Here is a 24504-nt window from a genome sequence, read left to right on the forward strand (position 1 = left end):
GCTTTCATGCTTCCCAGTGTGATATGTGGGACAGCAGCACCATGATAGAGGAAGAAAGATAAGCACTCTCACAGTTGGCTAGGTAACTGATTTTTTGCTCCTTTTTGCTCATAGGTGTAAGATTTGAGAGTTACGGGTTGTTACAATACATAGGAAGCCCTACAACTTGGATGCTGAATTTGTGAATTCACACAATTGACTGTCCACAATCTGGACAAAAGGAGATTGAGCCTGCTTGTCTGGTTTTCGCATTTCCTACTGAACTCATGAAATAAAAGTTAACTCCCACAGTACATTCTCATGTAAATTTCAGAGGCTTGAAAGGACCATGACAGCCATTCATACAGTAAATTTTTGGTTATGTAACTCTTCCAGAAATCTTTTTAGGATGGTATGACATAAATATCCTTCTACATGAATCAAGCATGGAAGTGATAGATTACTTACTTCAGAGTCCAGTTTGAGGTGGAGCCACTCATCTAGCTTCAGCAGAGATAAATTAGAAGTTGTTCTGTCCTCCATCTCACTGTCACTGCTACCATTAGATACCCCATCTCCTGAATTAAGATGCATTAACATTTCTGCATTATCCACACTTACAAACCAAAACTYGAACATCACTGTGTTACAAGCAATAAAATAATTTTCCTTCTACATTTTCATTTAAAATGCAAATATTTGTAAACACACTTTAATYTCTGCATATGGACACTAGTGAAAGTCTTTGCTTCAGTTGTGAGAACAAGTTCCCAAACCTCTTAAGGGACCTACTATGTAAACCTCTATACTGATGTGATCTGACTCTTCCATGTACCTTCATCAATAACAAGCCATTATCAAACTTTTGCCTGCCTGAAGTTGTTTGTAAAATGTACATTGCTCTAGGCTTCATACCACTATATAACAGTATATTTAAAGCCCCATTAAGAAAAAAAAAGTTATATATGCACACGGCTATTTAAGATGCCTTTTTTTTTCAAATTGCAATTCAATCAGTGTTAACACTATTTTAAGGGTAACAGTTAAAGAGGAAAGCTTCCAAATAGCACGGACTCTTACTTCAAGTCAAACTAGTATCTTTACAAAACTGACAACAGATAGRTAATTTTTGCTTCTTACAGCACTCCATTTAAATATAAAAAAAGAAAATTTTAATACATTACTACTTCTAGCTAATAATATGGCTAATTTCATTAAAAGTTATCAGCAGAAAATAATCTTTAAAATGCATGTCAACTGGAAGCAATACGATTATTTGCCATATTAATTATAACTACATTATTCAGTTTGAATAATCTGGTTCAAAGTACTAAATAAACCAGGCTGTAGAAAAAAACATATGTTCCACACTTGTCATCATTAGTATTGTCTTTAAACATTTTGGTTGCATTTTTTATTTACTTAAAAACTTTACTGTAATTGTGAGACTCCAGAACTGTAGAAGTGCAATTTATAGATAYGAACTTACAAGTATTCACATACTTCAGACATCAGTTACAGAGCCTATAAACCATTCCTGAGCAGCTACAGGAACTACATATAGCTCTGTCATTTTAAGAATTAGCCAAAATATGTAGAAAATATAATTGAAAAATAAGCCTTCCAAATCACATACTAGCATATGCTAACGGAAACATTCCAAATCCAGACTCCAGTATACCTTGTGAGGATGGACATGCCTGTAAAGCATTACTTGGTAACCTAGCTGGTCCGCAGAAGAGTGCCACAGTGATGGGTGTTACAACAGAACAGCACCTGATGTTTGCTATCCTGTGAGCTCTCGTCATTTCGTCATATATAAGCCAGTCTGTAGGGAGTGCCTGAACAGCTGCAGTTTGGCCATTCACTGGGGGAATCTGYGCAGGAGCAAATAGGACTAGGCTATTTTATCCTCTATGTGTAATTAAAATAAATTTTAACTTAATTCTTACTTTATGTATGTAGCAAAAATATATAAATATTTACACATACATGACTTAAAAAAGCACAAGAAAATTCAACCAGACTCACAAGTTACCCTATCACCTTGGAACAAAATATCTTGCTTTAAAAGAGGATCTAAAGAAATACCAGTTTCAGAGCAGAACTTTTTCCTTCCACAGTGAGCAGAGATTGTTACATCTTCAAGATACTTTTRTAACTAGCTTTTTCTTTTTACCATTTTGACTTGGTAAAAGCACCACTTAGCAGGACTAACTGGAAAAATAAATGAACTCAAATTTTTCATTCCATCACCTGCCAGAAAAAATATTTTCTAAAAAGTTCGAAGTGGTTTTACCTTTTTATACTGAGGTTGACTGAGAACAGAGGTAGGATGAAATCGCACTTTCTTCTCCTTTGGTCCAGTTACAACAAGCTTCTCTCTGTCCACATGCACAAGATTGGGATACATCCCAGCCACTAAGGCAGCTTTAACTACAGCCCAGTTTTCAGAGTTAATATTAGCATCTCTAATATCAGCTCCTCCTCTGGCTCTAACAAAACCTGAAGAAAGAGAGATGTCAAAACTGAGTTATATTTGTTTGAATTTAAGATCTATTTTTTTTTTGCTTCTCAAAAGGAATTTGAAAAAAAGAAGTGAAATAAAATACAAATTAGTTGCATTTTTCACAACTGTCAACAATAACAGCATCAAGAAGWAACCCATGCACTGAGATCCTTCCCGGTAAGGGGTTTCAAAGTAACATAGAACAGAACAACRTTTTACAATACTTCTTCACTTAACAGAATATTAGAAATTGTGTACTTTAATTGTAACATACTTATAGCTTAGCATGCGTGGGCCCTGCTCAAAACCTAGTGTAGCTGAATTTTGAATGAACTGTTCGTTAACATGAATGGCTAAGCAGGGGAAGAAACAAAGACAGGACATCTTTGAACAAAGGATGAGACCTTGGAGGCCCCAAGGCTGGCTCAAGCAGGAACAGAAGGTAATGGGCTGCCCACACTGGACATGGAGAAAGAATCCAGCGAGGCGGTAGAAGACGCCAGACCATAAACTGATCAAGAGGAGCGTGCAAGGAACATGCAGAGCACGTGACAGGGTATAAAGCCCTAGGGATTTCTTTATTCACTCTGTCTCAGAACATAGGGTCTGAACTCATCTTTAACAATTTCCTCAAGAAAAAATTTACTAGAACATAAAAATCCAAGGAAACATGTCTCACACTGCAAGACAGCAGCTGAACAATCAGGGTGCTTTCAGTTATACCAGCTGTTCCCCAGCCACATTTTCTCACCCCAGCATCTCCACCATGCCCAGCATGAGTGTGTACAGGTCATTTTCAACTTAAGGAAGGAAAATGTTATTGCTGTTATGAATTGTACACACTTGACTCCAAAATTATGTTAGAACTTTTTCCAGCCTATTTACCTGAGGCTCTAAGCTGGCCAAGCAACTGTGTTCTCATTCCTACAATGATTTCCATTGTGGCTTGAGACAGGAAGTTCTTTTCACAAAAGGCTCTCTCCCAGCCATCACTGCGCGCCTTCTGCCACGCCTGTAGAGAATAATTTTTTAACATTTGCTATTAATTTAAATATCTAAAATTTAAAAACGTGTATTTTTAAGAATTTAGATTAACAATATTAACCAAAGCAAAAGTACCAAACCTGCTTTTGCTGTTTAATTACTAGATCATTTTCCCCATTCGTTAACGTAAACATACAATAATTATGTTAAGTTCATTATGTTTCTATACAGATAATTATGCAGGATATAAAGCAGCATCATGTTGGAATTCTCAAAATTTAACCAGGTTTAAAAGATAACACAAARTGTGTTCCCTCAGAAATACTGAGTCATATAAACAGGAAAGCCACGGTCTACCATTCTATGTCCAACTGGACTAGTACGTCAWTTACTCAGGTGTGTGATCTCCCGAGAATAGCACTCGTTCTGAAAGGATACCTGAAAAGCCCTGAGAAGCACCATGTGGTCACTGAATGTCCCCGCAGTAAAACGCTTCCTGCACAGCATGGCTGCACRCTTTTGAGAGGCCAGCGTGGGCAGCACAAAAGGGTCTCGGTAGGCAAGAGCACAAGCAATGGTAAGAACAGGATCCAGGCACTTCAAAACGAYGGCGCACAACACCATTTTACCGAGGTGCGGCTCCACTGGCAGTTCAGTGAGATGGTAACCAAGTTCAGTGAGGTCTTCCCAAGGGTCCATGGCATCTATAGTCTGTTTGAAAAAAGAGAGAAAAGAGAGGAATGTAGGGACAAGGGGAAGAAGAAGAAAGAGGACAAAATTAATTTACAATGAAAGCAGAAAGGATATGAATGTTGTACATTACCTAAAACTGCTCCCAAAGACTAAAGAAGCAAGTGAAACTAATGATAGTTCCAGATGAGATTTTACAGTAGTCTCCTTCCTTAACATGGAAAAATGCATACACACACATAAAATGAAAACAAACAAAAATTCAAAGCATCCTTAAGTAACTGAACAGGACTTTCAGTACAGTTAATAGTCAGTAAGATATGTTACTGCACCACAAATACCGATTAAACACAATTCCCATCTAAATGTATTCCCCTRCTGACCTTGAGTATTTGCAGAGCATTTTTCACAATTAAAGCTGGTGGAGGATCAGGAGCTTTCATAAGAAAGTCAACAATTGGACAGTTTAYTGGAGCCAGAAGTTTTGTGTGTAAACAAAGCTCCTGCAAGTTRAAAAGAAAAAAAATACTGCTAACTTTTAGGAAAATACATACACATCTTTCTGGGCTATTAGTATGGTCTGATGATAGTATGTTTTTCAAAAGTTGAAACTTGTAAGTGAACACACACCTGAAGTGGCATTCTTAAAAGTTCYGGAGTCTGAAATTCCAACATATTTTCAAAGCGGAGCCTGCTGAAGAGACGAAAACAGACTCCAGGCTGACAGCGCCCAGCCCTGGAAAATAAAATATAGGAAGCTGTGAAAATTAGAATTGCTTTTTTMAAAAAAACCCAACMAAACAAGAAACWACCCACACAAACTTRGAATGTAAATACAGATCTAAGAGAATGGTAATTTTGTTGTTAAGAGGAAGTCCCACATAYGAATTTAAAGAGTTTTCCACTACATTAATTACTTTTGATGGTATGAAAATTTATATAATCTTATTATAAATAAAATTATTTTAAATAATTATAACAATTCAGACTCTACACTGAAAAATCTAGAGGTAAAGAAGTAAGGTCTATCTAAATAAAGTTATATCTTTTTTTTGCTAACTTGAGATCAATCCAAATCTCAGCCACCCTGTGCCATGGGGAATCTAAGTTGTAAACTTTATTTCTTCCTCTTCACATTCCCCAGTCAGGAGTTACTCTTGATGCAAATGGTATAACAAAGACCATACAACATGTGAATGAAGGAACAGAGTCAGTAAATGCTCACAATTCATGCTGAAAAACCTGGAAGGTAGTATCATGTCTTGAATATCATGACAATATCATGTCTCGAAACAGGTATTTGTTGCTCTCTACCATATATAACTTCTCAGCCCTCAGCCACTGTGCTGAGAAGAGTATGATCATGGCCTGTTAAGTCATGAATACTCTGGARATGGTCAGTAAGGAATCACTACTCAATGTCACCTCTAAAAAAGGGATGCCAGGCTATCAAAAAAAGGTAGCAGTAGGCAGTCCTCTACCGACAGACAAGTTACTGCAGCTGTTGGTGCCACATGGCAGAAAGAGAAAATGCATGGAGGAGCAACAACTTAGATCTAAGGTAAGTTCTGGGATAATCCTGAATGTCACTTCTCTATATCTTGGGAAATTACTCCAAGCAAATACATGCCAATTATTCATTTACTGCAGAGAAGTATTAGCCACTGTCCAAGATGATATTGGACTAGGCTGAAACATTACCCAGTGTGGCTGCTATAGGTTTGTACTTTAGTCTTTACATATAGGACGGTGCACATCTGCAAAATAATGACCAGTATAAAGCATTTATTACCTGCCTTTTCTCTGGATAGCACTGGCCTTTGAAATCCACACCATTTTTAACATTGTAACACAACTCAGTGCATCAAAAGACTTCTATAAAAGCAAAAGAGGGAACATAAAACCAAGATTAAACATGACAAACATGATACATGAAATAGAAGTTATTAACGAACTATTAACAGAAGCTCTTTAAAAAACAGAAAAAAATAATTGGAACAAACACTAGCAGTTTCTGGAACAAAGTATGCTCTGAAGTACTTCCTTTCAATTGCTTTTACATTACCTTTGCAATGTAATGCTGCACAGTTTCCTACATGGAACTTACATGGACTGTGTTTTGAATAATCACAAATCAGGAAAAAGTRTGTTATTATATTGATTAAAGTTTTCTTCTTTGTCTCAATTGGAAATTACATCCTTATTTTCCTTATTGATGCAAAATTAAAGAAAAATTCTATTACCATGAGAACTTTAGAACTTTAGAACTTTGGTGTGCAACTCCCCTATGAAATCCAACTTCATTTTTAAAGACATATAAAAGGTCTTAAACGACCTCATTTTGCTATGTCACTTTTCATTAATAAGTAGTTTGGGAACAGGCATTCAACACACCAGAAACAATACCTAAAAACTTCATGGATTAGATTTGGATTTGACACAATATTAGGAAGAGGGAATTCCCAGTGCTTTCTTAAGTCTCAGGAAGACAGTAATCTAAACCGACTGACTTGTTAAAAAAAAACCCCAGAAATTCTGAATTTAAAAAATAAGATATATCAACACTTCAAACTACAGTAGATTCAGAGGATTTATGAACAGCTGGTTGTTTGCAGTATTTGTCATAAAACAAATGAATGTCAAACATCTCAGTGACCTTTGTTACTTGACACACAACAGCTCTCAGCCTACTATTAAAAATAGTACTTAAAAATTTACATATTATGTACTATAGAATAACACTAGGAAATTTACTTCTCACAGAAAGTTCTAACCAATCATACCTCTTTCACCTTGCCTGAGTCAATAACATATACAACATCATTGACAGTTATGCTGGTTTCTGCAATATTTGTAGAAAGAATCTGCAAATAAAACAAGAAACAACCAAAACTGTAATTCAAGCAAAGACAAAATAGATTAATATAATATCTGACAAAGTCCTCTAAAACTTACTATTTTGCGCACACCAGGAGGAGGACTTCTAAGCACTTTCTTCTGATCAAAAGTCTGCATATTTGAATGAAGCATGAAAACCTGATATCTAATACAAGACAAAGAGCACATTTAACTATTTTTAAAAGARCCAATGAAAACCTCAGCCGTAGGAATTGGAGGCTTTACCTGTGAGCATTATCAGCAAATCTCCTGTCATCAAAAAGAATACGGTCCCTCAGGCTAACTATCTCATCATATCCAGGAAGAAATATTAAAATTGCTCCTGAAAAAGAAGCAGGTTTGCAGAGTTAAGCAGAAAATTCACCTAAAATATGTATCAATAGTGTGAAGAGTAGCACTTGGACAGTTTCACCTATTTAGTGTTTCCAAAAGAAGGGCAGCATTCATCAAAGGCTAAATGCACTGTAATTTCTTGTAAGTGTATGTGCATACCTACCAGCCTCAGAGTTATGACAGATGTTATAAAGTAAGTGCATAATGAGATCGAGATCCACTTTTTCATCATCAAAACTGTGATGATAAGCTGTCAACAGCTCTCTGTCCTCTGCACTGAGGTCACTACCACTTGCTCGGACGAGGGAACTCTCATCCAGATTTCCAAATCCTGCTGAAGCACTAAAATAGACAAATGCACAGACCATAGCCAAAGCTGTTTGTGTTTGCATTCAGCCATCAACTAAACTTAGATCAACACCAACACRATTACCCCATTTGAATTTTAATTTTAAAGTGTAGCAGAACAGCACCTCCAACTACYCTGACAGAAGAGTAACAACAATGCATGAAACTTCAATTTTTAGCATTAACTTTAATTTTCTTGCATTTCATCGAAACATATCCAAGCAAAGTGTCAGAACTCAAAGTATAAATACACCACTTGTCTACCTGTTAAATAAAAAATATTTAAAAGAAATGTATTTCCCAAACATTTTCCTTCRGTAAGCAGGTAATACACTAGGAGAACTACACTAAGAAGTGATCTAAAAATACTGGTCTCTACAAAATAGATAACTGTGAGTTCATTAAAAACAGTCCTTGAATGGCCTAGTGTAAATGTTACTTCTATAAAGTTTATTTAATATTGCTACTATGTATCAACAAAGCACAGATAAAAGCCAACRTATTTGTTTCCAAAATAAGCCTCTGAAATTAAAATGGTAGAATCAGCATCTCTATCTATTTATGTAAATTACTATACTCATACCRTGCCTAGACATATAACCACGATGCTAATGCCCACATCAAAATGATAAAAAGTAATAATATGAAAGAAGTCTACACTGTTATATTTATCCTAGGATTTGCACAACATAATCACTGTAACATTGAATAGAAAACACTTTTCTTAAAAAAGGCATGTTTTTGTAACATTCCTAGTCTCAAATAAATCCTGCCATTTAGGTCAGATTTAAAGGCACAAAAAGCTGAAAACTGTTCCAATTAGAAGACGAAACACAAAATTTCCATTCAACACTTCCCTTTAACTGTTTCTGCAGAGTAGTTATAGGTTACCTGTAGGATTCCAACAGGTCAACAACCTCAGTCTGCCCAAAGTGCTTAGCCCAGTCCACAGCCATCCTGAAAGAGTTACACAAAAATATTTTTTTAAATTTCCCACTTAAAAGAGACACAGCTCAAGACTCTGTAATTAAGAATTCAACTTAGATTTTCCAGACAACAGTGTGATAAACAGAAGTTAAACATATTTAGATTGTTAGAACTTCTTATTGCTTACAGTAGTGTGTTAGGTTAGCAGTAATTTTAAATGTTATAGAAATCTCTACTTCATTTACATATTGACAAATCAATCTATCTTTTGGTTTGTTAGTTTGTACCAGCCATTAGATGATCTGCAGTGGATACTTGCTCCCATACTGATCAGCTGCTCGACTTGACTCAAAAAGCCTCTCCCTGAAGCAATCATTAGTGCAGTCGCACTGGTTTCACTGTGCCTGTAATCAACTGAGAAGTACAAATAAATCAATAAATAAATCAGCAAACCAAATAAAAACTTCGTTTTTTTTATTTACATGTGGTATGAACGTTGCTTATATGACTTTTAAAATCCAGGCCAAAGAGAATTTGTTTTCTCACTTCMTCTCACCAACTCAGTTCATGTGCATTTAGCACTACTTAGACACACCGTAACATCTGTTAATACATCAAAACAAGTGCAACAAAAATAACTAAACAATTCACTAATTCTGCCAGTTCTATTCACTTTTCCAACAGGCATCAGAATCCAGACTAACAAGGTACGAAACTGGAGATAAAGTAGCCACAGAAATTCAAGTAATTTTGTTWATGTTTTTTTCTTAGGTAATAAGAAAATACACTTACCACTGACATTTTCAGTTAAAATGAGATGAAACACCTGAGCAAAAGCATCAGTATCTTTATGCAACCAGATGTCAGAAAGACAAGAATCCATTTCTTTTATTAACCATGGTTCAAGGCAATTCACATCTTTTTCAGTCTGAAGAGGAAAAGGAGTACTGAAAATAGATGTCTTCTAAGACTTATCTTAACTCTAATAAATTACACATGAAGGAATTGTAACAGCTACTATTCCAAGTAACAATCAGGAATCCAGCATTCAGCTACAAGTTAAAGCATTTATTGTATCATATGCAAGTAYTTTAAGCAATGGCAGTTCAGGCTCTTAATCTGAAGAAAAGTTATGTATAAACCATTGTAAATGAAAAGCACAGTTCTGCTAGAGTAGTTAATGATAATTTAAAAAAATAATTTATAAAATAATTTATAAAAAATCTTTCAACAAATTCTTTAGGAGTAGAATCTCCTGAAAAAAGTTTTTAAAGCATATTARAACAAATATCCCAACAAAAGGAAAAACTTACCAGTTGATTAAATACTGTGTCACTACCATCACTCAACAGATTACACTCTTCAGTTGCCCTTGGGACAGATCTTGGTCTCTCTCGTTCCAGCTTACTATTATTTTCTTGAGCACAACACCACTCAGTAAGGGTGCTTTGCTGTTTTTCTTCTAGAATGCATGAAAGATTTCCATGAAAAGTTTTACAGTAATTTTAATTATCCTTTAATTTCAGTTTTAAAAAAATAGCTGTATCAAGTCACCAAGTTAAAACTATTTGATCTCTTATTTAATCTAGAATGTTGTTGTCAGTCCAATATAAATTCCATGATTAAGGGCACCCGAAGTGCGCCTCTGGAAACATTTGCTATAAAGAACAAGGCAGGAAACACTACTTGGTTACTTAACCCATTAAGCCTCCAATTTACTGCATTCAAAYGAGCTTCCTAAGTAACTACCTTCTACATAATCCTCAGCCCAGATTCTCCTTCTCCACAAGTGAAATACCGAAGAGCAGTGATATAACTCTTGCATGTAACAATTAATTTTATGTGTACAAGAAACAGTAGAAGCCATCAGTACTCAACTGAGCTTTTCTACTCACAGTGATCAAGAGCTGAGCACCATGACAAGTGTGCAGTTAGGATTGTATGTTGTACCTTTGGAGCTGGTCTTTTATTTTTTTTTTTAATACTCCCTAGGATCATTACTTTCAGCTGTCAAGAAAGCTTCTCAAATATTTTAATAAATATACTCAAATACTTAATCAATTGAAAAGAACTCCATACATTTGGTTCATGTATGTTAATGCTCCTGAGCTAAGTATGTTAAATGCACACGTCCGAAGAATGCACTGAAAAATGTTAGTAGAAACCAGTTCTGTGCAAGATATAAAAAATCCTGTCTTCTCTAACAGCTGCACTTTAATTTGCATCTAAATGTCAGCATACTGCATCTTATGTTTCTATAGYTTTCATGAGGGCAAAGCCCCCAATTGTATGTAACTCCACTTCACAATAATTAGGAAAAATGTAACATTTATCAACTGAAAGAAGTAAGAGTACAACCACTGAAAGTAAAAATAATTTTTCAATCACAACCTACATCAACAATGTAAACACAGTCTTAAAATTACTTGCTGCTAYCTAATCATGTTTCACTTAATAATCTGACTTTTAACAGAGCATCATCCTATTTGTTGTTCAATCAATCAGTGAGACACATTACCAGCCTTTGCAATTAACAAGTCCACCAACCTTGCTGCTTCTCTTTTTTGTACTTTACCATCTCTTTGTTTGTATACCCAGTACTTCGTAAAATGTCCTCCAAAAACATCTCTTTAACTTCAAAAGGTCTTCCTTGGACTAAAAGCAGAAATAATTCATAAAAAAATTAGATATTCCCTAGCTTCACTTAYAACATTAGTTCTTAGAAATAATTTTTATAGACAGAAAAGTGAATTAAACATGATTATGGCCTAATTAAATTAATTGTTGCACTCCTTGAAAAGTCTTGTAAATTATCTTCACTTGAGTTTATTTTCTTTTAGTGACTAAGTTACAAAAAAAAAATCAAAAGGGAAATGCCAGCTGTGTACCTTGTTTCTCATTAATCTCTTCAATTCTATTAAGTGTTAATAGCAAGACATAAAMGATTGACAGTTATTTACAGCAATTTTATCAAACTGGAAGCACACCTTTTGTTCAGGTGTACAAAAAAGAATTCACTGTATCAGCCATCTGAATTAAATAATAAGAGCAATTAAGACAGAGTTAGTGCAAGATCCCACAAGCAGACTGCCATGCTTGTATTCAACTACCTTCTTTCATGAGAAGCATAAGAGCAGATGGACTTCTCTCAATCTCCTCAAGCAGCACAGCCAATTTTGGCTTTCCTTACTGACTACTTCCCATGATCTTCCTCTCCTAAGAATTTATCCCAATTTCTCTTTTAACATCACTGTTTTCTAGACTTTATTTATGGACACATGAAGTTATGTTTTTACACAGGAACAATTAATACCTATTTTAAATTTCTAGTTCCTTAGCAGACATTTACCACAGCTAAGTTCATATCACCTAGGAATCTTTACTTCAGAAGGATCAAGTTACAATTCACACACTTTTAGAAGCTGTCACGGAGGAAGTCTTCTAACACTGATCACAAACTGTGCACTATAGAAACCCACAGCTTAAATATGTTGGATTTTATGGTCAGGATTGTGACAGCTATACTGCTGAAGAATCAAACCAGATTTTCATGACAATAACAGACAAAGTATCTAAATCCTCTTCTTTTAATTCTTAAATTAAATAATTGGAAAAAGCATCTTTTCAATTGTGATTATCCTGTGACGTCCAGTATGTAATAACAGTGTAACCACTGTGGTAAACTGAAGAAAGAGACAACAGTCAGATTTCCAAAATAAATCTATTGATCTAAAATAATGAGAAGCTACAAAAAAAGTAGACCAGAAAGCCACAGAAAAATTACAGTGAGGGTTCTCTTCTCCAAAAATGTTTGCCAAACTTAAAATTATACGCCACTTCCAGCTTCCTGCCTCCAACAAGCTGCAAGCCTTATTTTCCTAGGCAAAAATTCAAAACTGAAAACCAGAAATGAACACTTTTACCTGTTAAAAAGAAAAAATAATTCTTTCTCATGAACATCCCCTAAAATTAACCAGTGATTTCTGGTGAAAATTCTAAACAAAGCAAAAAATCATGTGATTAAAACATAAACCCCAATTTGCCTAGGACTGTATTTCTGAAATGAACAGATACAGTTATCTSTATCTGAGTTTTACCCAGTAACTAGTGGCAATCTCTGAAGCCAGAACTGGAATCAACAGGAATCTGCTAATAGATATCACACTCTGTATCCTAGGGTCTGTATCACAGTGCAGATGAGCACTTCAAGAACCTTTTCCTCCCTCTTGAACTAAACATGGGCAGGGCAAGGATACCTCTGCATTTACAGAACACCCATTGATAAAAACTTCCCTCTGAGGTAGATGCAAATAGTCAAGAAACAACAAACAYGAGAAAACAAAGAATAACCATTGCTGTAACTATCAGTGTCTTTATCACATGCCTTTGCTCAGAACCGTTTGGTAAAGTACAGTAAGGTCTATGAGTCTCAGGGCAATCTCTTACTGAGATTTAAGATTTTACTTAAGTACTTACTGTGTATTACTGGGCAACATCCAAAATACCTAATAAAGAGATCTGCATCTAGAGCAGCACTGGAAATAATTAGTTTTAAATTAGCTTGGCTTTGCAACACATCTCTCAGTTTTATCAGCAAGAAGTCACTGAACCTATCCCTCTCATGTACTTCATCCTGTAAGAAAGGAAAGAAAATCAAAAAGAAACATCAAAGATCCAAGACCATAACTCTTCACAAAAATTATTTTTTTTACAACTAAAAAATGTGATTTGGTGGTACATTACAAAGCCATTAAAATGTTCAGGTTTAGTTTAAGAAAGATTTTTAAAAAAACCATCCCAAAGTAAAAATACTTCAAAAAGTTTTACAAAGACATCAGAGCAGACTGCACTGTAATGGACAGCTCACAGAGATCTTAATTTCAGAGATCAAAAAGATTATCTGAAACTTCTCTAGKTCTTGTACTTGAACCTCATTTTCAAGATAATGTCACTAACAGCAAAACAGTACAAATCTTATTTCAATAAAATCTCCCTTCTCAACTGACGAGCATTTGAAGAACTGGATATCATATAATGATGACACATTTCTTAGATCCATTAAATCATGCACAAAGCTTATCATTAAGGCATTTGACTGATTAATCCCCTTTGTCTATCTTCTGTTTAGTTTTATATTCTGAAAGTATGAAACAAAAATCCGAACACAAGATTTGCAGGCTGAAGCCAAGACTGAATAAATCATTCTTGTGCTTTTTTCCTCCTTGGTAAACAGACAGGCACCTAAAATTACTATGTGCTCTTYTGTTTTCAGCAATGGAGAACCAGCAGTAACACATTCTTGTTCCACTGACTTATCAAACACCACAACAAGAAATTCACATAATCATACATTAACACAATTTGCTAAAAATTCGACTGCATTTTATCTTGAAAACGCTGGGCAAACAAATGGAAACTGTACTGCAAACTTGGAACTGCAAAATCAAGTACATGATAACAGAAATTCTGACACACTAGCACTGAACCATATCKATGTAAGCCTCCCCAAGGCTTTTCTGCTGACAAAGGAAATTCAGAAAAATTTAGACCTCTGCTCTCCACAATCACATCACAGTTCCAAAATTAATTATTGGCACAAACCTAAAGTAAGATGTTTTTAGGGAAAAAAAACAAACAACAAACACCAGAAAAATATGCATACTACAATTAAAACTCAGGAACTCTAATTTAAAGTTACTTTAGATTTTAATTTAACAAAAACACYTTAAATGTTCATCAAATTAACATTGTAAACTAGGATCTCATCTTCTAATTAACTAACAATATGTGGTGCCCCATCTCACATGAAATACAAGATCCTTACCACAATAACATGTGTCACGGAGGATAGGGTGCTGTCTCCTGCCATCAGCGTGCGCAGCAGGATGCCATTAGTGCAAAAGGTCACCAGTGTCTTTGGAGAAACCCTATGAAACAGTTTACAAAAATGCTTCAACTTTTTTCCACCACTTAAATGCTACTTTCCACTATTTATTGAAACAGCTCCTCATCAGAAGTGAAATCACAGCACTGTTACCAGAAAGTTCATGCATACTATTTGTTTATTAACTATGCCTGTTCCCAGAGTTCCTAAGGATTCTCAGCTCCASATGCTCAAGAACAAGGGATTAATTAACAAGGTGAGATTCATTTCTTTCTAAATTAATAAGCAAGTAAAACAGAACCTTGAAAACCTCTCCATGTTGTTTCATTTACGGGAAAATTCAGACTGACTGCCTTGGAAAAACAGGTTTCAATTCTTCAGAATAYCCACAGATATAGTCCTTGTATTTTTCTACACATGGCTGGCTGACCTTGGCCGGATGCCAGGCAYTCCCCCAGGCTGCTCTATCTCTCTCCTCCTCAGGTGGACAGAGGAGAAGGARTACAACAAAAGGCTCATGGGTCAAGGTCAGGACAGGGAGGGATCACTCATCAGTTACCATTATGGGCAAAACAGATTTGGCTTGGGCAACTTTAGTTTATTACCAGTTAAATCCAGAAGAAATAGAATCAAATGTTAAAAAATATCCTCCCCACCCTGCCTTTCTTCTAAGGCATGACTTCAAATTTTCTCTAATTCCAACCCCACTGTGCACAGGGGGCACAGGGAATGGGGGCAGTGGTCAGTTGACACATCTTGTCTCGGCTGCTTCTTCCTCCTCACAGGACAGATTTCTCACACTTCACAAACTGCTTCACTGTTTGTGCCTTCAGTRTGGTGCAGTCCTTCAGGAACAGACTGCTCCAGTGTGGGACCCCCAAAGGTTCACAGGTCCCACCAGCAAAACTGCTCCAGTGAAGACTCCTCCCTCAGTGCACCACAGGTCCTGTCAGAAGCCTGCTCCAGCACAGGCTTCCCACAGGGTGACAGCCTCCTTTGGGCAATCACTGGTTCTGGGACRGGCTCCTCCACAGGCTGCTCCACAGCTGGGTGTACGCTCCATGGTGGACCTCCATGGGCTGCAGGGGAACATCCTGCCTCACCGAAGTCTCCAGCACAGGCTGCAGGGGAATCTCTGTTCTGGCACATGTGGCATCTTCTGCCCCTCTTTTGAAACAGACTTTGGTGCTTGCAGAACTATTCCTCTCAAATGTTCACAGTCTTCTCTTTGTAATGCAGCCCAGATTTTTTTTTTTCTCCTTCTCAAATGTTGTCCCAGAGGCATTGTCACTGTTGCCAGTGGCAGGTCTCTCTTACAGCCAGATGGCAGAGGTTCTATCACACATGTGGGAAATGTCCTCATCACAAAAAACAACTCCCTCACTATGATAACCCTGCCACACAAACCCAATACACTATACTTGACTGCAYCACAAAGAAATCAACTGAACCTCTTCAAATGTTGTGATCTTTCAAGACTCTAAAATTCTTTAAAAGTACCTATTACCTGTAGCAGTGTTAGCTGTGCAAGCAAAAACAGTAATTGGCTCTACTTCCTCCAGCATTGGAGTACTTCAAGTACTCCCAAAAAACTTCCAGAAAAAACTGTAGAGCACTATATAAAGGAAKACACATACACATACAMATACACTTCTTCTCAAGTTAGGAATTCCTTCTTCACTTCAAAAATACTCTTACATATTGCAATCAAGGAACACATACGAGAGAGAAGTACTTTACTTTTTTAATTTCTGCTCTTTTCTCTTTTTCACCAGCCTTCTAGATATCATCACTACTGTCTAATAGACAGTAAAAGTCAAAAAATACATATTTCTGTATTTCTGCAGATACTTCCATTGAACACTTTCTGCCAAGATGGAAACATTGACATCTCTCCTTTTTGCTCTTTCTTAAGTGAATTTATGATTCTTCTGCACTGCTTCCAGTGTTCTTCCATCTGACCTATACTTTATTTTTCTTCATTCAGCATAATTCTTCCACTTGAATCATCCACACTATTTGCAATTCATCTTTACTTGCCCTTTTACTTCATTAATAGTTTTGTGACCTTTGGTACGCATATTCGAATTCTTTAACCTGGCTTTGCTGTTCAAATGCATTCATTTTCACTAGACATGTACTGTCTTCATCCATATAAGCAACACAACCAGCCATAACTTCTGCCATATTCTTCTCACTCATATCCCAACTGCTGCCCATTCCTCAAAATCCCACTAGTTTTACAACTGAAAGACTTTAGAAACCACAATCTTCAGACTTTCATCCATCCCTGCTCTGCTTTAGGAACAAATTCCTCATATGACCTAGAAATTTMTGCTTTTGCTTTCAACATARAATCTGAAACAGTAAATTCAACCCAAAGTACATTGGTAATGCTCGACACTATCATTTACTGTCCTATTTTGTTGTTTTCCCCGTTTTGTGCCACATCAAGTCTCACTGTATAGCTTTTATTACAGCATGTTGGTCTTTCTAGCTATTTTCAAAGCTTGTAGAACTTTTGGATTTGCACGTTAAAAGTAGAGAGGACAAGGATATCCACACAAATACTCCCTAGAAGAAATCAAGAGAAAGCACTTGCAGTTCAGTTCTACAGAAAACTCAGCAAATGGAACTGCAAAGTAGAGGAGAAAAACYGTCCTTTTCAACTCTTTAATATTCATTAGCCAAAATAACATATCCTACCTATACTTTACACATGGACATTTTACTGGGCTGCATCCCAAACATACTCTAGTTTAAATATTTACATGACTAAAGACACCAACACCAGATCAACTGATTTTAAGAAATGTCACCAGTACCTGCTTTCTAAACGTATCTGATAACCAATTGTCTGGCCAATCTTTTCTCTTCTTTCTGCTGCCACTCTTTCAGCCACAGCAAGCGCTGCCAAGCGTCTTGGCTGAGTGCAAAATATACGGCAGGGAGTTCCATTTTTGTGACAGTCATCAAGAATAAACTGAGGAATCTGTAAAGAAGTGGTGTAAATTTACCTTTTAGCTTGATAAAATAGTAACTTTACTACAGTGAAACAACTTAACAGCACTTCAGTATCACACAGGYTGCAAAAGGACTCACAACAGAATTATCATTGCAAATGCACCTGAAGTGGCAAAAAGGCCACAAAAATCAATTTCTGCTACTAAGTTTAATCTGTTTCAAACAAAACAAAACAACAACAAAACAAAACAAAACAAAAAAAACAAACAAACAAACAAAACAAAACAAACGCCCGCCCCCATCAACCAACCAAGAGTTGAGGTTTCTCCCTCCCACTTCGGGAAAAACTATTAAAAAAGCCCTGCAGATAATCTTTCATTTTAATACAATAATAATCTAGATATTAGGAACAGAACTAGCTTTAGAAGAAAAAAGGGTATACAAAACTATAGCTACTTTCCCTTCAATATTCTTATGATTATTTTAATGAAAAATTGATATCCATGAGAAAATTGTGCAAAATCATTTATGCTTTTAGTATGTATCTGCTGGCTTAGTATTGCAAAAGCAAAAACGTTTAACTGGAACACAAGACTTTGAACCACACAGGAAAACAAAAGCCTTAAAACTAGAATTTTAATAATCCCTTATTATAGAAATATCAGATATTTGGCACCAGTTTTGTATAAATACTGTTATGTGTTTTATTTCATTAGAGAAACATACTTGAGTTGTTTTTCCTGATCCAGTGTCTCCTACAATCAAAACAACTTTATTGTCCTTTATTATTTTGACAATTTCTTCCTGTTTTTCAAAAACTGGTAGTGATTCCCTGAAGGAATCAAACTCTGATTCCCCTCTTTTCACTGGAACCTGAGGGATACCGTCACTAAGTCGTCCACTTGTCTTGTTCACTTCTTTGTTTTCTGTGAAGAGAAGTCAATAAATTATTTATACATACACAAACGAAGGTCACTAAAACAGTTTAAAATTGTACTTAAAAAWGAACAGTCCTGATTTTATCAGTATCCCGTCGATAAAGCCAGAAACCAAAAACCATCACATACCTAAAAGTCATTTTCATTGTAATGCATTCAGTTATTGTGCTTAAAATAAATATTGTTCAAATGACTTTTTACTTCCATAGAAATTCTGAACACAATTGAACTATCCCAGTGAATTGCTCAAGTTTAAAAAATGYGTGAAGAGCTTAAAGAGAAAGTAARCCAAAGAAAAAAGGCCTGGGGCACACCTTCTTGGCTTTTGTATTGGTTTACACATTCCTGTCTCATGAGTTTGCCTAGAAAAACCCACCCTACAGTTAAACACTTAAGTTATGCCAAACTGACAAGTGTGTTTTCTAACAAAAAGACAACTTTACTGTGATTCATATGCCTTTTTTCACATCATTATTGGTCTTTAAAACAACCTTTCAGTAAGTCTTACATAACCGACTACTTTAGTCTGCAAGATTTGTCTTAACACATACTAATTGAACCATGATGTATCAAGGGCCCTGGAGCCATGCAGCAGCCTTAGAAAGCACTGCATAAGTACCTAACAAACCTGCAGTCTTCTGAGGAGGCTACTTCACTGCCAGTATTTTAACTGCTACTCTAATTCCTTAAAAATTCTTTTCCAAAAGAATGAGAAGCTTACTGTAAACTCAATTTTAATGCACTTATATAGCCATAATGCAACTATTTAATGCAATTAACAGATTTGAACACTAAATTACAAACACTGTTTTACGAAGACAGACACAGACTAACAGATTAAAAGAGCCAAAGACAATTCTGGAGAAGAAAAACAAATTTTACACTACTCATTAATTTATATCTTACATCCCTAAGAAATTGCTTTTTGGTATTCTTATTGTTTCCCCCTGTTCACTAAAAATCCTATTAAACAAGAGAAACAACTGAGAAAGAAACCTAGCAAAGGAAGCACTTGAAGCACAAACATAATAAGTCATAAATATCCACTGAAACAAGGCATACTGCTGTTTTCTGTTCACTATAGCCATCGTCATACACATAAACACTAGAACTTTTACAATCCTAACTGTTAAGGCAACACCCATGCTAAAAGCATCGTTTAAAAAACTCTTATCTCAAGTTTGTCTGCCAGAGAACTTTACATACTCTAGTAATCAAGTTTACATAACAGCCTCTTAGAGACCAAATCTATTTTAAAAGACAATGAAACAAAACATGAACTCCTTCTTGTATCAAGAACATGGATTTCTAAAGCACAACAGCCAGTCTCATTTTCTCATAAGGGTGTTGTTAGACACAGTGATGGTAACACTTGTCTTTTCAATCTTACCCCATGGAACTTGCAGAAATTCACATTTCACAACTGTTTTTTAAAAAAAAGAAGTGGCTGAAATTGGCTCAAAGAATCAAAATTTATGTGACAAAAGGGAGACACTGCAATGTGGGTGACATGACTGCCTGAGCACCTGATGTCACCAGTTTCAAACAAGCTTATACTAACAATTCAAAGTCAAGAAGATTAACAGGCTTGGAAAAAAAGTGTCAAGACAGAACACGATACAGAAGACAGTGGGGGTTGTTTTTTCAAGTACATTGACTGACAAGTCCATATCACAAGATACATCACTGAACATACCAGATTCAATGGCAGAGGCATTTCCTCGTTCTGTCTTTGGCAGAAGTTCTGTTCGTTCTTTATTTGTGACGGGAAAATTCCGAATTAAAGTACGAATAATGTGTTTTGTACCAGGAGTTAAGGCACAAGTCATTACTGCATGTGTTAGTTCCAATCCATTCTTTTTTCTTACAGTTAGGTATCGATTAGCTCCTTTTCTGGGAGAAAGGAAAAAAAGGCATTTTAGGAATAAGCAAACTAGTTACCTCCGTGTCATGATCTTTGACAACAATTCTTTAAAGATTACTTTCAGTTTATTTTCAAATATAATGTCATAACTAGAATCTTCCAAATGATGTCCTAAGCAGCACAACGGAACATTCACATCAGTCATCATCAAAAGCACCCTTTATTCATGGGACATAGAGTAGAACAGACACTGCAGACATCAGATGACTATGCCCTGGTTATCACTGCATGTCTCCCAAAATACAGCCAGCTCTACCAATCATTTTATCAATCAATACTGAGAGTTATGACACCAACTTGACTAGAAGTTAAAAATCAATAGGCAGAATAGACAAAAAAGCTCCCTCCTACTGACATTCCATGCCTTAACAAAATCCAGAAGAACATATTAGATCCCAGGACGCTCATTAGCAAAGATTTTTCATGTAGAAATGGACCCAAAACCCTTAATCATAACACTGCACTACTTGTCAGACTGAACTATGACACCAAAAAGGCAAAGAATTGTACGTACATTTGAAACGGGACTAACTTGTGCCTGGGCTACAACAAACATATCAACCCTTTCAAAACAGCTTTTCCGGGTAAGAACAGAAGGTTCACACTAATAGTCCAGTGGCCTGTCCCTGGCAGGGGTGGAAGACTGGTGCAGGTACAAAGGTACTGGCAGGGCAGCCTCTGGGAGGAGAGACGCAGCCACCTCTGGCAGCCCCTGGCTCTGTCCCCTTCACACCCTCATTTCAAGTACTTATATACAGTGCTGAGCACTCCCTGAGCCTTGTCTTCTCTAGGCTGAACAGTTCCATCACTTGGCCTTTTCTTCACAGGGATGCTCCACCCTCTTCAGCAGGCTGCTGGTCCTCCACGTAACTCTCTCCAGTCTAGGTCTCTGTCCTCCCAGCCATCCCAGCACTGGACAGACACAACCCTCCAGGTGTAGCCTAATCAGTGCTGAGTAGAGGCCAAGAATGACTTTCTCTGCCTGTTGGCAACATTCGATTCTCCTCTGTGCTTCCCAACAGAAGTAACTCTTTTTAACGTGCTACTCTAAGTTACACTTTAGCTGTCAATGTAGGAGATTCTGTGCAAAATACACATCAGTGCAGGGAAAAAAAAAACCAGGACAAATCTTCCTGAGAACTCTTCTTTATGGACATGAAATCCTCACAACTGCATTGAAGATTAGCATGTCACCAGCTTTTGGATGCAGGCATCAAGCAAAGCACAGAGATGCTTATTTTTATACCTACTGTATCTTCCTTTGTACCATTCCCAGCAACAGTGAAGGACAAGCTAAAAATACGCACCGTTTTAACACTGATAACGAAATCCCACAAACATGCACCAAAAGGAAAAAATAATACATAAAAATTAAAGTCAAACTTACCCTTTACTTTTAGATATCAGTCCAAGAGACTGACAGAGCCGGTGAACAAACTTTCTTTCAGTTCTAGTGAAAGAAGATGGAAATTCCATTTCTAGAAAGATAATTTTAAAAAATAAAAATAAACACTCAACAGGCAGTGTCTCTGACGTATGACCTCGGCGATACGAGTTTCCCAATCCCCAAACCCCCCACGCTTGCCGTGAACGCCAGGGCTGGTGGCAGCGCTGTCCCCTCGCAGCCGTCCGGGACACGGCCCCGTTTCGAGCCGCCGCCGCGCTGGGGCAGAGCCCGCGGGCACCCGAGATGCACCCGCCGGCAGAGCCCGCGGGCCCGGCTGCCCTACGCACCCGTGTCCTCGCCGTAGCGGAACCGCTCCAGAGCCAGATTCACCGCGATCTCCACTTCCTCGTCCACACGGATATCCCTCAGACCTTTGCCGCCTCGGCCTCGGCCCGGCGCGGCGGGGGCGCCCGAGCCGCCTGTGCCCCCATCGGGCGGTCGCGGGGGGACGTTCCTCGGCCGCGACATGGCTCCGCGACAGCGCCGGGGCTCCGCCACAAGCCGGGAACCACAGGAGCGGCCCCCGGGCTAGCGGAGAGCCCCAGGGAAGCTGCAGGGCCGGGCCGGCGCGGCGCCGTGACGTGACGTGCTGCCCAGCGCCGGCCGGGAGCGGGCGGAGCCGACAGCCGGAGCCGGGGCTGCGCAGGCGGGGCTGCCTTGCAAGCGGAAGGAAGCGCTTGGAGTGTTTTTGTCCCCGGTAGAGTGTTACACTGTGTATTGTGGAAGCGGTGTTGCGCGGTAGAGTCGGCTGTGGCTAAAGAGCCAGTGCTAATGCCTGTCACATCACTAATCATGCGATTTAATTAAATGACGTTAAATGTAGATGGCAATATTATCGCAGTTCTCAGCCGCTGTTTTCCATTTTTATTTCTCGCCGCTTTTGTTATGTCTTGGCAAAGTGTGTCTGTGACATCCCTTGTTCTGTACCAAAGTCTGTGGTGAGGACTGGGAGATTGTTAAAGTCAGTTGTAAAAGTTGAGAGCTTTCGAGCCAACATTTCTACAGTTTTATAGTGGGCTAGTTTCTGGATTTTACGTGAATATAGAGAAAAAAGATAAAAGTCCCTGACACGTGCACTGGTGTCTTTGTTCAGTGAACAAAAAATTTACAGCAAACATCACCTCCCCAACCAAATGGGTCGTGACGTGGTCAGATAGGGAAGTTTTCTTAACAGTTTAGCAACCCACATGGGACCCTAGGCCACCACCTTCAGAGCCCCTCTTCTTCAAACAGCCAACTGTTGTGGAGTTCATGGGAAACTGTGAGTTCACCTGAGATCTTTGAAGCAAGGAGTATCCAAAGGATCAATGTTAAATTCCCAGAGTATATTCAACATAAACTCATAAGCGTCTCAAATTATTTTTATTAAATTCCATAAACTATTTCAGACTTTCAGGCACTGCAGCATTACATACATAGTTGGGGAAATTAGTGTGTTGAGTATGGGTGCACAGCCTGATCAGCAAAAGGCACACATAAAGGGGTTTTTAGAGTCTCTCCCAAGTTGATTAGGGGACTGAGGCCCCCTGTAAAGTGTACAGGGGATGTTGAGGTCTCTTTTCAGGCATGCAGGGAGCTTTGGTCCTTTGTAAAGCATGCAGAGGGTTTGCAGTCTGACACAAACCATGGACGGACACAGGCAATAGTTATCCAAGTACAAAAAAATACAGCTAGCTCCAGGAATTTATGCCGCCACAAAAAGAATCACAAATGGCTGTCCAACTTGACATGAGTTTTCAAGTATCAGACTGAGCTCACAGTTAGGAGGGTGACTATGAACTGACTTCCTTTTTCAGGGACTGCAAAGAGACCCTATGAACATGCCATCTGTGGCTGGGTGGTAGTAGACCAGCTGTCAGGCTGGGCAGAAGCCTTTCCAGCAAGACTTATTCAGGAAGAATAATAAAAAAATTTCATAAAGAAATCAGTGCTCATGTTACAACAAATATAAATATAAGAGTTGTTAGATAGAGATGAATGCTTGACCCAGAGTAGAGAAAAGGATCAACCTCTTGATTAGTAATTGACTTTTGAGAATCCTTTGTGGTTTCATATTGATAAATATTTCTGTCCTATGACATTCTCGTTAGCCTTAATTCTATTAAGTTTGTTACTTGTTATAGTGTTGTATGTAAGAGCATGGTTAAATGCCTTTTTTTTTACTGTTAGTGTATTAACAGGTATGCTCAATTAAAACACAGGTAGGAGCGTTGAGATTTACAGTCAGTAGGGATAGCTCAGTGTGCAGCTGCAAATTGGGCTCTGAGTGGCATGAGCCCAAACAAAGCGATTGAAGCTAGCACCTATATTTGCATTTTAAAAGTTTCCTTAAAAGGGGTGAAGAAAAGTGATCTGAGAGTTGTCCTGTGGGTGGGGATTGACCAGAAGCCATCTAGTATTTCCTGCCCATTTAGATGGACCTGAGAGCTCCTGGGATCAGTTATGCAGGGACTTCCAGAAACGTGACCAGGCATTGTGCCACAGAGAAGGCCAGTCATTTTCCAAGAGAGTAGGTCGCTTCCTCCATGTGTCACGTAGCTGCCTGAATCTGGAGTTGGGATTTCTCTCTGAAGGTCTTAGAATGTGCACGGTTTGAGTTGCAAGGTTTGAGATGGAGGGTAAAAAGTTATTTGTGCCTTGAAGGGCTGGAATAGAGAGGAACCGAGACAAGATCAGAGC

The 24504-nt window shown here is 37.8% G+C and overlaps 1 protein-coding gene across 2 annotated transcripts in view; it reads right to left on the reverse strand.

Annotated features, from left to right (window-relative positions):
• Positions 1-22403, reverse strand: part of LOC130586827 (3'-5' RNA helicase YTHDC2-like) — a 29020-nt gene extending 6617 nt beyond the window's left edge. For both annotated transcript variants that reach the window (XR_008966724.1, XM_057387735.1), the window contains exons 1-24: positions 22113-22403; positions 21766-21856; positions 20151-20347; positions 18243-18442; positions 17378-17544; positions 14493-14595; positions 13145-13301; positions 11216-11323; positions 9982-10130; positions 9461-9596; positions 8956-9082; positions 8633-8698; positions 7557-7735; positions 7286-7382; positions 7118-7205; positions 6946-7026; positions 5955-6037; positions 4793-4898; positions 4546-4665; positions 3911-4183; positions 3374-3500; positions 2279-2484; positions 1661-1856; positions 448-557 (exon numbers count right to left, since the gene is read on the reverse strand). Coding sequence is in view for 1 of the 2 variants with exons in the window: in XM_057387735.1 (XP_057243718.1) it covers positions 448-557; positions 1661-1856; positions 2279-2484; positions 3374-3500; positions 3911-4183; positions 4546-4665; positions 4793-4898; positions 5955-6037; positions 6946-7026; positions 7118-7205; positions 7286-7382; positions 7557-7735; positions 8633-8698; positions 8956-9082; positions 9461-9596; positions 9982-10130; positions 11216-11323; positions 13145-13301; positions 14493-14595; positions 17378-17544; positions 18243-18442; positions 20151-20347; positions 21766-21856; positions 22113-22293 (3348 nt within the window). In the remaining variant the exon portion in view is untranslated. The remainder of the gene's footprint in view (positions 1-447; positions 558-1660; positions 1857-2278; positions 2485-3373; positions 3501-3910; positions 4184-4545; positions 4666-4792; positions 4899-5954; positions 6038-6945; positions 7027-7117; positions 7206-7285; positions 7383-7556; positions 7736-8632; positions 8699-8955; positions 9083-9460; positions 9597-9981; positions 10131-11215; positions 11324-13144; positions 13302-14492; positions 14596-17377; positions 17545-18242; positions 18443-20150; positions 20348-21765; positions 21857-22112) is intronic.
• Between the last annotated feature and the right edge of the window lie 2101 nt (positions 22404-24504).

Source organism: Malurus melanocephalus, unplaced genomic scaffold, assembly GCF_030028575.1.
Source record: "Malurus melanocephalus ecotype Western Australia unplaced genomic scaffold, MMel_1.1 scaffold_1330, whole genome shotgun sequence".
Classification (NCBI taxonomy): Eukaryota; Metazoa; Chordata; class Aves; order Passeriformes; family Maluridae; genus Malurus; species Malurus melanocephalus.